This window comes from Pavona decussata, unplaced genomic scaffold (assembly GCF_977016875.1).
Source record: "Pavona decussata unplaced genomic scaffold, jaPavDecu1.1 SCAFFOLD_244, whole genome shotgun sequence".
In the NCBI taxonomy this organism is placed as follows: domain Eukaryota; kingdom Metazoa; phylum Cnidaria; class Anthozoa; order Scleractinia; family Agariciidae; genus Pavona; species Pavona decussata.
In genome coordinates, this window is record NW_028145649.1 from 1,335,976 (window position 1) to 1,350,327 (window position 14,352).

The 14,352-nt window shown below is 36.9% G+C and overlaps 2 protein-coding genes across 5 annotated transcripts in view; one reads left to right on the forward strand and one right to left on the reverse strand.

Moving 5' to 3' along the window:
• Positions 1-7,282, reverse strand: part of LOC146457331 (acylamino-acid-releasing enzyme-like) — a 33,005-nt gene extending 25,723 nt beyond the window's left edge. For all 4 annotated transcript variants that reach the window (XM_085092145.1, XM_085092146.1, XM_085092147.1 and 1 more), the window contains exons 1-7: positions 7,226-7,282; positions 5,242-5,501; positions 4,243-4,336; positions 3,733-3,808; positions 2,905-3,009; positions 2,355-2,386; positions 1,010-1,147 (exon numbers count right to left, since the gene is read on the reverse strand). In XM_085092145.1, the coding sequence (XP_084948271.1) occupies positions 1,010-1,147; positions 2,355-2,386; positions 2,905-3,009; positions 3,733-3,808; positions 4,243-4,336; positions 5,242-5,501; positions 7,226-7,249 (729 nt within the window). In that variant the 5' untranslated portion in view covers positions 7,250-7,282. The remainder of the gene's footprint in view (positions 1-1,009; positions 1,148-2,354; positions 2,387-2,904; positions 3,010-3,732; positions 3,809-4,242; positions 4,337-5,241; positions 5,502-7,225) is intronic.
• A 35-nt stretch (positions 7,283-7,317) lies between these two features.
• On the forward strand, positions 7,318-12,237 carry LOC146457332 (ubiquitin-conjugating enzyme E2 N-like). Its single transcript, XM_085092149.1, has 5 exons — positions 7,318-7,467; positions 7,612-7,713; positions 7,850-7,994; positions 10,336-10,476; positions 11,759-12,237. Exons 1-5 carry the CDS (start codon positions 7,435-7,437, stop codon positions 11,794-11,796), a joined length of 459 nt encoding a protein of 152 aa, XP_084948275.1. The 5' UTR covers positions 7,318-7,434; the 3' UTR covers positions 11,797-12,237.
• Positions 12,238-14,352: the final 2,115 nt, after the last annotated feature.

Sequence of the window (14,352 nt, forward strand, 5' to 3'; positions counted from 1 at the left end):
TTCCTTGATTGGGTATTTGAATTGTCGGCATTCCAAAGGTCCCCTGAGATATATTCTAAAAATAAAACTACTTGGGAAAGGGTTGACTGTAATTGGCTTACTGCTTTTGTGGTTTCTCTGCCTAATTTAGCATTTATTATTCCTTTCTTTTTCTGTATCATGTAATAGGCAAAGCTAATAAAATAAAATAAAATAGTATGGCAGGCTTTGCAGTCAACGATAAAAACAAAGGTCTTAGGTGGAGGTGCTATGGGTGAGGGGGAAGGGTGGAGGGGAAAGGGGGAGGGGGAGGGGGAGGGGGTGATGACAACCTTATGTGGTATTAAAAAGGAATCCATTTCTGTTAAGCTTCCTTATTCAACCTAATGGATAAATTTTGGTAAATATGGCTAGTGTTGTTTTGCTCCTTGGAACGTATTTTGTTTTTGGAATAAGCAGAATAGCATGCCATGCATTCCATGCTCCTGACAGCTCCTTGCAGTCTTTTGGGAACTGATAGTGTATTCTGTCTATTCTGTTGTTCTGTTGATAATATTTTTAGTGGGAAAATTTGGGGGCAGGCACAGGAGGCAAAAGAGAGAAGGCCTTGTTCAAACTGTCATTTCAAGAATGGGGCGTTAAATAAACAGATCCTGAGAAAAGCTTAATGCATCAGGGAGTTTTATTTATTTAGAGACTGTAACCTTCAAATACTGTAAGGGTCTTACTAACCGTGACCATGACTATGGGTTGTGGGTTGGGAAGGAGTTGAGGGGCTGAATAACACTTTAAACCCTAACAGTGAGCCGCCTCAAATTTCTCCTTGTAATATTAATGCTTATTCAACCCCTGAGGTCATGAGAATTAAGGATATGATCACCCAAGGTGAATTTAATTCATGGTAATTTAATAACCTCTACCCAGTACTTTTATAAGAAAAGTATGGGGACAAGGTACATGTAGGAGAATTTGTTCTTTGATATTATGAGTCAAAGGGTTAATAGAACTAATCAATTTTTTTTTGTCTCACCTGTCCAGCAGATACGTAATCAGGCACACCATCCAGGACTTTGATCTCATCGTTTGTCACATCAAGAACAGCAAGAACAGGGCAACTTTTGGAAATCAACTGCTCACCCCAGTCTTCCTTGAGGTCAAACTGTGTTCCCTGAAAAAAGGGGTTAGGAGAAGATGGGTCTTTTCTCATCAAGAACGACATTCAAAATAGTTATCTTATAGCCCATCTGGCCATTGTATAGTTGCTACAAATGTTTGGTTTATAGTAATTACTGCACATTTACTCCACATTTATTTTTATTTTATTTATTACTAATAATTCAGTGATGTAGTCCCTTACTGGCCAGAGAACATAACGTCTTTTATCCCTTCCCCTCTCCCCACCCCAATCCAAGGATAGCCCAAAAAGAAATAAAAAACATTAACTATAACTACGGCTTTTTGTGAATATAAATTTATTATAATAATAATAATAATAATAATAATAATAATAATAATAATAATAATAATAATAATAATAATAACAACAATAATAATAATAATAATAATAATAATAATAATAATAATTATTATTATTATTATTATTATGCACAGTAAAACTATTGTTATTGTTACTATTATTGTTATTATTATTGTTAATATTTTGTTATAATTTATCATTACTGCTTATTCGTTTACTAAACATCTATTTTTAAATTAATAATTTAGTGATGCACACCCTTACTGGCCAGAGTACATCTGTTTCAGCCCTTTTTCCCCTCCCTCCTACCCCTCCCACCCCCACTCCCATGGGCTCGCTCCCCCTCCAAAAAGGCCATTACTAAGGCTAGTCCAATACTCAAGAAGCAAAAATAATTAATAATAATAGTAATAGTAATAATAATAATAATAATAATAGTAATAATAATAATAATAATAATAATAATAATAATAATAAGGTAAAATCCTTATTACAAAATCTCAATTAAACTCCTATTTACAATCAACCTGCTGTCACAAAAAATCCAATCAATTCATCAAAACACTATTCATTCACAAATTCTGAAAAATAGAAGTAACTTAACCTTACATAAAAGAAGAGGAAATAGATATAATTAATAATAAAAGTTCAAAATTCTATAAAATAAAGAATTCCATATTTATGCAGAGATATTAAGATCACACAATCGAATCATACTAATGACGGCTAAACCAGTGTCAATAAAAAGCCCTAAGTATAATAATAATAAATAAATAAAATAAAATTTATTTATATCTTTGTTTGTTGTTGTAATTGAAGCTTATAATTTAGTAAATTATTTTTTGTGTTATATAAAAGAGCTTCTCGTGAGTACTAACTCTTTCTACATATTAGTTACCTTTACTGGAGCAGGCTTGTCTGATGGCACATCTGAGGAACACAAAGCCAAGATAATTAATTGTTACATGCATGTCAGACATCTCAACTATAAGTACTCTGATAATCTGACTTTAGAATGGTAATTATCAATCATTCCTTAATGCACTGTTTCGTCCCTCTTCATTGTTTCTCTTGAGAATGTACATCAATATAACCCAAGCACAGTTTTTCCTGAAAATCACATAATTGCAGATTAAAGCTATCCAGAACCTTCCACTGAGCTACAAAGAGTGTACATGTACAGTTTCCCCATGATAATCACATCATACACTGTAGATATACATGTACATGTAAAGCTATATACAGAAACTAGCTCCCCAAACCTTCCAGCTGCATGTGAGTTTCAAATGTTTCTTGGGGTTTGCAATTATTGAAAGAACATTTCAAATGCTGGTCTCCTGATCGATGCATGTTGACAGGAAATGGCTTGAGGGATTTTCTATTCACTTTCCTTTTAAATTGGGTTTTAAATAATTTCAACAGTTTACAATATTATTAAGCCGTCATACCTGGTTTTTGCTTTTCAAAATATGAAACAGCTTTAGGCAGTTTCTTTTCTGCGACATACAACAAGGATTGTTCAGATGCTGACCAGGCTAAGCAACTAAACTGAGCTGCAAAAAAATAAACATGTAAACAAAAGATAATTCGACACATAAGAAACATTCAGTCAAATTATTCAGTAAAAGCTGATCCCAATTTGAACAAGAAAGGCCAACACACATCCAACGTACTGAGGGAGGAGGGAGTGGTGAACTCGGGGACAGCAACTGGTGGGGGTCCTAAGGAGAGATATTTTGACACTTCTTCAATCATCCCTTAGAATTCTTTCCAACTTTTAGAAATTGTTTCCCTTTCTCTATCTCACCTCTTGTTTGACTCTCCTTGACTGAAAGATTGTTTCTTGAGAATCTGATCCTTGTTTTTTTAGTATCCCATACACAGGTTAGAGATTTCCTTGATCTTTTACACAGAACATTGTTATTTCGAAACCTTTTTTAAAATACAACAACCTCAAAGATATGCACACAGCCTGTCTGTATGAGCTTCCTGTCAATTTTCTCCCCTTCCTACCCCTACATAAAATGTAAGGGGGAGACAGAAAGTGCCATGATAAAGTTGTACTTATTATATGTACAGAGGAATCCGGTAAATACAGACACCAAAGGGATAATTGCAAAAGTGTCCATATTATCTGGGTGCACTGTCTGCAATAGCTCATTTGAATTTGAAGGTAAAACATTATATATACATGTACTAAGTACGACAGTTAAGTAATAAGCATACAGGTGTACATGGCATGTTTACATTAAGAGTGGCTATGTGATTATACTTACAGTCCTCATAAATCTTCCCATGTTTTTCACAAGCCTGCACATCAACACTCTTGACCAAGTAACCACTGGACCAAATCTACATTAATCACATTTGGACAAAGAACAAATTGAATCCAGATAATAGATTTTGGTCTTCCGGCCCATTAGCCTCTTTTATGGTAAGAAGGGAGGGAAGTAAATCTATTAGAAGAAATGTCAACCACATGTTACATTGAGCTTCATACCCATAACAATCTTGTTGTCTGTGAGTATATTTGAACAGGTCTGATCTACAACCATCACAATCACCCATGATTAAAAATCAGAGTTCTTTCAGATATTCACTCAAGTAAAGGCCAATAAGGGGTGGGGGTGAGAAGGAGGGAGAGGAATGATGTCCCTTAAGCTAAGGTCAATAGGGGGAGGAGGAGTGGTGGTGAGATGGAGGGAGGGTGATGATCCCTTAAGGTCAACAGTAACTTTTCTCATTCTTGCTAAGTACAGCAGCTTAGAACTGCTTGTCCTCTTTACCTCTAAAAACTGCTTGTCTTCCTGTCCTTTGCTCCCCGGCACCTTTCGCAGTATTGCTTGCAGTTTACCACTTGGTGAAACACTGCTCAATTGTCTGAGGAAAAGACAAGCCAAACAAAAGTTTATAAACTGGACTGATTAAGCTGCATTAACATTCTTGTTCCCAAATATTTGTGTAAAGAAAATTCTCACTGGTTTCACACAATTATCCCTTCTAGTCAGCTGACAATGATGATTACAATAAATGTGTGACTTCAGTTTGTAGTACCTGGTATCTGTGATGGATATTTAGTATTTTGTATTGTGAAATAGATTGTGGAACATGGTTACAAATGGGCAATATATGTGACCCTATTTGCAACAAGAGGGATTAAGGTGAAAAAACATTGTCAAGTGTATTTATTAAACGTGCTAAAAAGTGTTTAAAACTGTTTCCATGTGTTGCTACATGTACATGCAAAAAATCCAGTGAATGGGTGCTAAAACAACAAAAAGCAATGTGTACTACTCAGGGCTGTCAACTCTCCTGGATAATCCGGGAGTCTCCAGATTTTGAACCTTATCTCCCGGTCTCCAGATTTATGTATGTAATCTCCAGATTTTGAGCCATATCTCCTGGTCTCCCGATTTATGTATGTAATCTCCCAATTTTTTAGCTGGATTTCTCCAGATTTATGTCTCTCCCGGATAATTGATGAAGTTTGGTATTTGTCGTAGACTCGACTTTCTGACAAGAAAATCTGAAATGAGTAGCGTTGTTTCTGGTACTGTCTAATGTACGTCCCCCCCCCCTCCCACTGAACCCGTGAATTTGGCCTTGATGCGACACCTCTGTAAGGCGCTTTGTTATTGCTGGCCGGGGAAGTCATATTCTCCATATTTGAAGACGTGCGAGGTTGACAGCCCTGACTACTAGTACATGTAGGTGGGTTTAATCCCACAAGCCCATCAATTATCATTAATTGCTATTAAAAAATTAATATCATGATTGCTACTTACAAGTTTTGAACTTCCGTGGGAAACGAAGGTTCTCTGATATTACTAAAACACTTTCTAGCAGTATCATAACTTGCAATGTGGCTTCTGCAAAAGTTACGATTTTCATTTCTATCCAAATCCCTTTGAGACCACTTTGAAATGATGCTCAGCTCTACTGTTGCTGATGTTGAATCTTGATTAAGTAAAGAAACTCCTGCATTGGTAACAGAGCCAGTCTTTGCGTGTTCTCGGTAAACTTGAACAGCTCTATCCAGGAATCCCTGTAAGAAAACCAACAACTCACTCATGGTCCATACATACTAACTGCAGCTGCATAACAGCTACAGATACCCTGTACGTGCCATTAAAATAATCTCTTTAAGTGTCAGGATTTGTAGTATTATGACCTTCAAAAGGTCTGCAATTGTCACTGTCTGCAACAGATCTAGATGATATAGGAAAATGTATCCAACAACTGTAAGATGGAATTTTATGGATTTGTAGAAAATTTTAGCTTGTGCCACATACATACACTATAACCAGTGGTAATATTTAGCGTTATTTATAGCCCGTCTGTGGCACAGGTTAGAAAATTTGGGCCAAAATCTAAGTTGGATATAGACTGAGAAAAGGCTCTCTTCCCTGCAGAAGCTCCTTCAGAATAAAAGGAGCAAAAAAATGGAAATGTAAGAAAATGAAAAAAAAGAAAAAGGTGGCACAGGGGACGAGAAGAGCAAGAAAGTGGGAGCCTTGCCATCCTATTTTTCCTCTCTCCGTTCTTGCCATTTCCAGCAATCCTCATTATTTTACTCTCTCCAGTCCCTCATTTGCCTTCGCTCTGGCAAGAGAAGAGGTGGAAAGGTCAATCTTACTATTCCTCTTCCCCATACAAACTTTATGAAAAATAGTTTCAGTTACTCTGGAGCAGTTCTTTAGAATAGCTTTCCTGTTGAGTTGAGGCAAGGAAATTCTCTTGGGACCTACAGGGCTAGCTGCAAACAACACTTCTAAAAATCGATCTACACAGCAACTTATGTAAAGCAGGCTCTGAGTCTAAATAGGTTTTGTAACGATAGTTTTGATGCATTACATTAGTTTTAGTTTAAATAAAGAAATAGTGTTTTTAAGTCCTGGTGAGTTGACTATGTTTAAATAAAGTCATTCATTCATTCATTCACTCAGTCATCCATTCGTTCCTTCGTTCGTGCATGTGTGCGTGCGTTCATTCCTTCGTTCATTCATTCCTTCACTTACTCACTGATTCATTCATTCATTCATTCATTCATTCATTCTCATTTATTCATTCAATCAATCAATCAATCAATCAATCAATCAATCAATCAATCAATCAATCAATCAATCAATCAATCAATCAATCACTCACTCACTCACTCACTCACTCATTCATTGATTCTCATTCAAGCCCCCCCCCCCCCCCCCCCCCCACCTTACTTGTAAGGTTTGGTTATAGTCACCATGCATACATCTTGATGGGTTAGCCTTTACATGTGACCAAATTCACAACAGTAGTTTATGTGAAAAAACGTGGAAACCAAAACGTGCGAAATGTAAATTTGGTTCTTAGGTACGCATTAGAGTCCGTGGATGTGAGCATTTTTTAAAAGCGAAAGTTGGTCTGAGAAGTGTACTTTCGTATCATGTGGTGTTGTTCATTTCAGAAGGGGTTAGAATTTTTCATTTTTCAGTCGGTCGATGAAATTGTGCAACGAAACCATTCAAGGGAAACCTACTAAGCATTATCCTCCGGTAGATTTTTTTTCCTATTTTTTACAAAGATTTAAGGTTACTTTCAGTAAAAAGTCAGCTGACAAATGTGTTCTTTGAATTGAGAAAATTTAGCTTGAAAAAAGTTGAACGGCCCCGTTATTATTTTCGCTACGTGTGCGCACATTTGACGCTTTACCAATCAAAGACATCCACATTGAAAATTCAGTGATCGGCGGAGAAGAAAGCAAGAAATTAAACACATTACAGAGCTACTTACCTCAGAAGCGCTTTTCTCCGCCATCTTCCTTGATCTGTGATGCCCGTGTGACTTTTCAGACTCTGGACCCTGGAAATGAGCGGGTTAGTGTAGTGCGGGCTCAATATTACCCACAATGCTAAGGTGGCAGTCACCGGTGGTAGTACCTGACTTAGGATTTTTCGACATTTTAGTGTTATTCTCGCATTTTTAAGCAATTTTCAGTCGATATGGCGGCTGGATTACCTCGTAGAATAACCAAGGTAGGTTCATTGAGTAGTGAATTTGCTCGTGAGCGAAAAAAATGTGTCAAAATTGGCTGTCTTTCGGTTTAGATCCTCTAAATCTTGACAAGTGTGCATGTGACAATCGAATAGATGATCAAGGTAAATGTCTTTCGATTTCAGGAAACTCAGCGATTGCTCGCCGAACCTGTGCCTGGTATAAGCGCTACTCCAAGCGAACAAAATGCAAGATACTTCAAAGTGAGCATAGAAGGGCCGAGTCAGGTAGGGAAGTTTACTCTACCGTTTGAATCCCTTTACTCTATAACTCAATTACTTTGTTGTATGAAGCGTGAAGCTACATGCAACCTTACTTTGCAAGTTGTAAATTATAAAATTCTTTTATCGTCTTTGGTTTTAGTCACCATACGAAAATGGGACATTTGATCTGGAACTATTCCTTCCCGAAGACTATCCCATGGCCGCCCCGAAAGTCCGTTTTATGACAAAGATTTATCATCCGAATATCGACAAACTTGGTCGCATCTGCCTGGATATCTTAAAAGGTTGGTTGGAGTCAGATTAAAATTTAATTATTGAGTTCTCGTGTTTTATTATTTGCCAAAGGCGCGTGTTTACATAACTGTTTTATCTAATTTTTTTATCGCAAATGATGAGTCCAGTCTTTCAATTTAACTTTAATCTTTCATATCACCTCTCGTTCCTAGCGTATTAAATTAAGCCTTAATTAAGGTTAAAGCACTAAATTGTGACCGTTCAAATGAAAGTTTATTAACATTACTTCGATGTTATACTGTTTTTAAGTGTTTTGATAAATATTAATGTTAGTAGGATATTTTCACAAGTTTTGATTTTGGGTAGCATATATGAGTGAAGTTTTGAAATTCCCATCCAATTTGTTGAATCCCATTGCTTTGAACAAAACTTAGAAAACATATGAAAACAAATAAGGCAAATACAAATTATTGCGCTCCTTCCTACTTGCTTTTGAATTGTCACAGGTTTTCAAGTGGAATGGAGGTGATGGTGGGGGGGGGGGGGGGGTTGGGGAAGACAGCGAGGGAGGTCTGGGATATTTTGAAAATATACATATTGTAAGTCTTCTGAAATGGCTGGAAATGCATCTAAATTGTCAAGTATGGTATAAATTATACATATTCTAATTTATATTGGCTCCAAGTCACATTTTCTTTTTAATTCCAACAATTACATCTGTAATGAATCTTAGTTTACTTTTCTGGCCCTCACATTAAGGAACAAGCGTTTAAGAAAAATCTTTAAATAAACATATTCCTGAGCTGAACTTAACAATCAGATCCTAAGATAATTATCACTTAATGACCAATAAAACAAACTCTATACCACAACCAAGTCCAGTTCTTCAAAGGTTACCTTTGTATGTTGCAAATTCATTTGTAGCAGAAGGTAAAGTTTATTGGTTTTCTGTTTGTGACTGTTCAGAATTGTGAGGTTACTAAACCTTGTTTTTGTCATGGTGGAACAAAGTATTGAAAAAAGTGTGTGTGTGGGGGGGGGGGGGGGTGGGGTGGGGGGAAGGGGAGGGGCTTTTCCAGTCCTCCCATGCATGGACCTTGTAACAAGGAGTTTGCTAATGTTATCTAATAAGTTTGTTTGTTTGTTGTTGTTGTTTTTTGTTAGTTCTTAATTAATTTTTCCTTGCTATCTAAGTGGCTAAATTTCTGTCAGTAAAACGTTTCTAGGCAGTTTGTATGTCTTTGCCATAACCATGAATACACATGTAGCTAAGAAAAAACTCAACAGCATCATTAACAAAACCCAGCTGGCTCTATTGGACAGTGCACCTTTAAAATGTTCCTCACGTTGTGGTCACACTACGTTCTTTTGCCCGAGGGAAAATTGATTTACCTAGGGAAAATTTACCTGAGTTCACCCGAAGGTAAATTTATCTCGCCGGTCTCGGGTTTCATTTTCCCTAGGTGAAAAGGTCACACTGAAGAAAACACATCCAGGTATTTACAAGGGATTGACAGGATTAAATTTCATGCCCGGTAAACATATATTTGGCGCGCAAATCGAAAACAACATGTTTGAAAATCACGCAGATCAAAGAGAAATAATTCTCCTCTTTTCATTACCTTTTTTTATGTTGTTGCAACGAGCAAGGCGATCACGAGTGGTTTTTCTTCAGCGTCTGATACTGGTTTCTGAAACGAAATATAGCCGATTAATAGCTATAGCAAACAAGGAAACTAAATCTTCAGTAAATTCAGCCAGATGGAACGTGTACTGATTGCAAATGATTTATACTTACACGTTCGATCTAAACCACGCCATCTTCTTTCTTTGACACACGCACACGCCTGCGCAAAAGCGACAAAAGACTTGCACTTCGACGTTTTTCAAGTAAAACAAGACGCGATAAAATCAACTCTGTCATCAGCCCGTTTGCCGACAAGCATCTATTGGCTAACTACCTTGGGATGTCAGTTTACCCCTTCAAAACTTGTAGGGTAACTGTCAAGGGAAATTCTATTGTTCTCTTGACATATTCAAGCATCGATGGGAAAAATTTTCCCCAGGTAATTTACCTGGGGAAAAATCGGTCACACTTCTAAATTTAAGTTTCCCTAGGTAAAACTGTCAACAAGTCAAGTTTACCTAGGGCAAAAGTGCGCAGTGTGACCACAGCTTTTGTGTTTTGTCGAAATTTTATCTTGTGATAAGATCTCTTTTAGATGATGAAATTCACCAGTGGCCAGCTGTTTGGGACATCCTTGTGTAACAGGGAATAATGGTAGGGTTGGGGGTGGGAGGGTTAATTGAGACATACCATATGGTGCTTGGGTGAAAAATATAAACAAGAAAACTTTCATCACTTTTTTGTGATATTTCTTCTGACAATAGATAAGTGGAGCCCAGCTCTTCAGATCCGCACAGTTCTGCTATCTATTCAGGCACTTCTTAGCGCCCCAAATCCTGATGATCCTTTGGCTAATGACGTAGCTGAAACGTGGAAGGAAAATGAGGTCAAAGCCATTGAAACTGGTATGTAAGCAATGCAAACTAGTAATAATCAAAGATTAGGGAGTGCATTCAATGTCACTAGGCTCTCTCTCCTTTGCCAAGTTGTTGATGATGTCCTCTGCAAAATCTGTGGGGGATACCAGATACGCGTCCCAAGATCAATTCATTTGAAATTAATGTTGTCCCATACAATCTTAAGTCCAATCTGTATTAGGAGTGCATTCTTTCTGCATCAAAACAACAAGAACTTAACCAGAAGGGTGTCTAGGTGTGCTGTGGGTACAAAATAAATACTTTTTTTAAAAAAATACTTTGAGCACTTTTTTGTAAAATGCACTAACCCATCATGTATTTTTTTTGTTTGAATTGTATATTTTGTGGATTTTAAAAGGGGTGGTGTCACCTACGTTTAGTTTAATGTAGCCAAAAAATGTGTTTGTATCACTGGAAACGTTAAAAAAATGGTTCAGTGTAGTTAACAATAATATTACCCTGCTAGCTATTACACAGAAACTAGTGTTAATTATATTTGGATGTGGATGGCTAGGATGGAAATAGATTGCGACTTGAAAAAACTGGCCAATATTTTTCAAGTTCTTCCTCTGTGTTTTGGTGAAATCTCAAATAAAACTAATTATAGTTGGTTCTTCCCAGGAGAAATGAAAATAATTTCCTCTTGGTACTAAGATCAGTATGATGTTAGAGGATGGGTATCTTGTTAAAGTTTGAGTAGTTTTATCAAAATGCAGAGAAATCTTTGTGACAGTGACCCTTTCAGCAGGTCCCTACGAAGCTTCAAACTTAAAAGTTTATTACTAGGAAACACAACTTTTAGATCAATATGTCACTAGTTTCTTCATAAGAATGTGGAGGCACAGTGGTGAAGTCGTTAGCGGATCTGACTTTCAATCGGATGGTCGGAAGATCTGAGGGTCGTCAGTTTTAGGCCAGGTTGGTCTCTTCATTGCTGTGTTGTTTCCTTGGACAAGAAACTTTGCTCCACATTTTCTCTCTTCAACCCAGGTGTATAAATGGGTACTGGCGACATACTGCTGGGGGTAACCCTGTGATGGACTAGCATCCCATTTGGGGGTAGAAGCAATACTCCTAGTTGCTTCATGCTACAGAAACCAGTCTAAGCTCCGGCCGTGTGGGTCACTTAAGCTTGCAGTGCGACTTTACCTTACCTTACAGTTTGTATCTTCTTCATAATAATAAATGATAAAAACAAAACCTTGCCATCTGGAGAACTCTTCAACTCTTCATCGTGTTTGACTTATATCTTATCTGTTTGTTGTTTCAGCCCGTGCTTGGACGAGACAGTATGCAATGACAAAATGATAACAGATGAACTTAGGAAAAGTAATGTTCATGAGTATAGAATTCTGTATCAGATCTGTGTACAAGTTTTTTGTACATGTATAAGCAGCAGCGAGGCTTCTTTTAACTGTCACTAGTGAAAACATTTTTTTGTAAAATATTTCGTAGATTTATTGTCGTGGTAACCTATGAATGCAGTGTGCAAACTGTTTAGCTATGTGCGGCAGGTCCTTGTTAAAGGGACCCTCCATTCTTACACAAAGTCACTTGAAATTATGTTGAAAATAAAGTCTATGTCCCAACCTTGTTTGAAGAAGTAAAAAGAACCTTTTAGACTTTGGGTGTATAAAAGCCTGGATATAAATAGCACATAGTTGCCCCTTTGAATTTCCTGTATACTGCTACACTGTACTTTTGGATGGTTTCTTTTGTGCAAAATGATTGCAGCCCAGAACCATGTGATTTAAAAAAAATGGAAATTGTGGTGTACAGGTAATTAAAAAGCAAAAATAGTTAACAATTATTCACCAAAGTGGAGGCGAATAGTGGCGAGGTAAATATCCACCACTTTCACCGACACTGAGGTGAATAATTGTTTTAGTATATACCACACAAGCTGAATAACTAGCAGGCCAAAATTCCTTTATTTTTCACAGTATACCGACAAATGGTAGGAAATTTTAAAATCTTGCGCGCCGTGCGGTAAGCGATTTCTTGTTGTATAAAGTTCCGTCTTCCTTTCTTGCGAACAATAATATTATTAAAACTTTTTGAGACACTTGTTTAGTTGCTAAAGTGTAATTTCTTTAATTGTTGTGTGAAATTCGTCTTGATTTTGAAACCACGCTCCAAAACGTTAGATGTTTTATTGTCTACATTGTAATTATAATGCTCGGCAGTTTTCGTAAACAAGCCATTGTAGTTTCATTTTTCGCCTTAGAATATGAGGTCGGAAAGATTAAATAACTTACCATTTAATGCCGTCAAACTAAACTTTGTTGTATTTTTGTATTTTTTGTAACAGCTGCCTCGTTTATCTAAATAAATTCCTCTTTAGTGACCGTGGCGAAACTGGAAGCCATCTTGTTTCTCTTTGGTTGCTCGGAGGTGAATAGTACTTGGCTAATCACCTCCGAGCTAGCCAATCAGCGCGCGCGAAAAGTACTTTCACTTGTGCGGTATATACTAATGATATTTATACCCTGTTTTTTTCGAAAACTTAAATAACATTTCATGTTTTGTAATTTAGGGTAATGAAAGGTGTTTCCAGCAATTTGATAGTAATGGCAATTTAAGGACGGTGTCACCAAATACAGAGATATTTCCGTGCAGTTTATAGCCATGCTGGAGAAGCATATCCTAGCAAGGGCTAATCAGAATCCAAAAAGAAAATTGGGAATTTCCACACATTTTTCAGAGATAATTACCAACAATAACTCTTAAAAGTGTTAAAATACAAAACAATGTATGGTATTTTTTTCCCAAAGTTAATTGTGAAAAACGCATGGTAACCCCTAATTTTCTTTTCGGATTCCAACTTTCCTTGCTGAAAACTGCTATTCCTGCATAGTTGTAAACCACGTAGTCAAAAATATCTTTGTTTTAGAAGGTAACACCTAAACCGTAGCTTCTCAGCTAGAGTGGACTAGGCTCTCTTTTAATTTTGACCTCTTGTTTTTGGAACCTTACTATAAATCCTCCCTGGATAATTTTCCAATATTGTTGAAGTAGTTCAGAATGAAGACGAATATTTTAAGTATTATTTTCTAAACAGCAGGGTCTAGCTGTTCTGCTGGATTAACGAGAACTTTGATTCGAGTTTAATTACTAAACAATCAAGATTTTTGCAAAAAGAGTTTGTCCCTCAGTTTGGACTTTGACTTTTCCTTGCCATTAGCTTAAAATAAGACTTTAAACATACTTTTAACGAGTGTGCTGAAAACTTCGGTTATCTTTTAATCGTGGATTAGCTTTCATTGGGTTTTGAACAACCGGACCCAGGCTATTATATTCAATCAATTGACGGGATGAGAGCTTAACCGTCTTATGTTGTCCGATTTTTTGTATTGCTTAAAAGTGTTGGAATTTCTCCATGTTGCCTTCAATTTAGTTGGTTAATTTTCCTGTTTTTTCTTTTTTTTGTTCCCGCTGATTTACGGTTAGTTTTAAAAGTGAACGGAGTTTTAAGATATGAAATAAGCCTTCCCTGTCTATTAAGATCCCCATTAATGAGGCCTAAAATTAGATAACCCCTCGAGGACTTATAGAGCTTTTACGGTAGAGCGGTTTTTCAACTGAGTTTCGTAAAGCCAAAACCAAGGTAATTACTCTGGCCAATCGCAACAGATGTAAACAACACAACGAGCCAATCAGAATTCAAATCAAATACATGTAACTGGCGCCAAGCGCGGGAAAACGCGTGCAGTGAAAACACGATTTGTTTTGGTTTGGATTCCCATTGGTTGAGAAAATGGCACGAGTTTTGTTAGCTAATCACAGGGCGTAATAATGCAAAACCAAAGCAAATGCGAAATTACTTTCGACACTCAATTGAAAACCGCTCTAATGTTATTGTGT

What these genes read in the sequence shown, in the direction of transcription:
- LOC146457332 (XM_085092149.1), top strand. Translation starts at nt 7,435, where the DNA reads ATGGCGGCTGGATTACCTCGTAGAATAACCAAG. An exon ending in CTGCCTGGATATCTTAAAAG is followed by an intron (nt 7,995 to 10,335) that starts GTTGGTTGGAGT and finishes TTCTGACAATAG; the next exon opens with ATAAGTGGAGCCCAGCTCTT. An exon ending in GGTCAAAGCCATTGAAACTG is followed by an intron (nt 10,477 to 11,758) that starts GTATGTAAGCAA and finishes TTGTTGTTTCAG; the next exon opens with CCCGTGCTTGGACGAGACAG.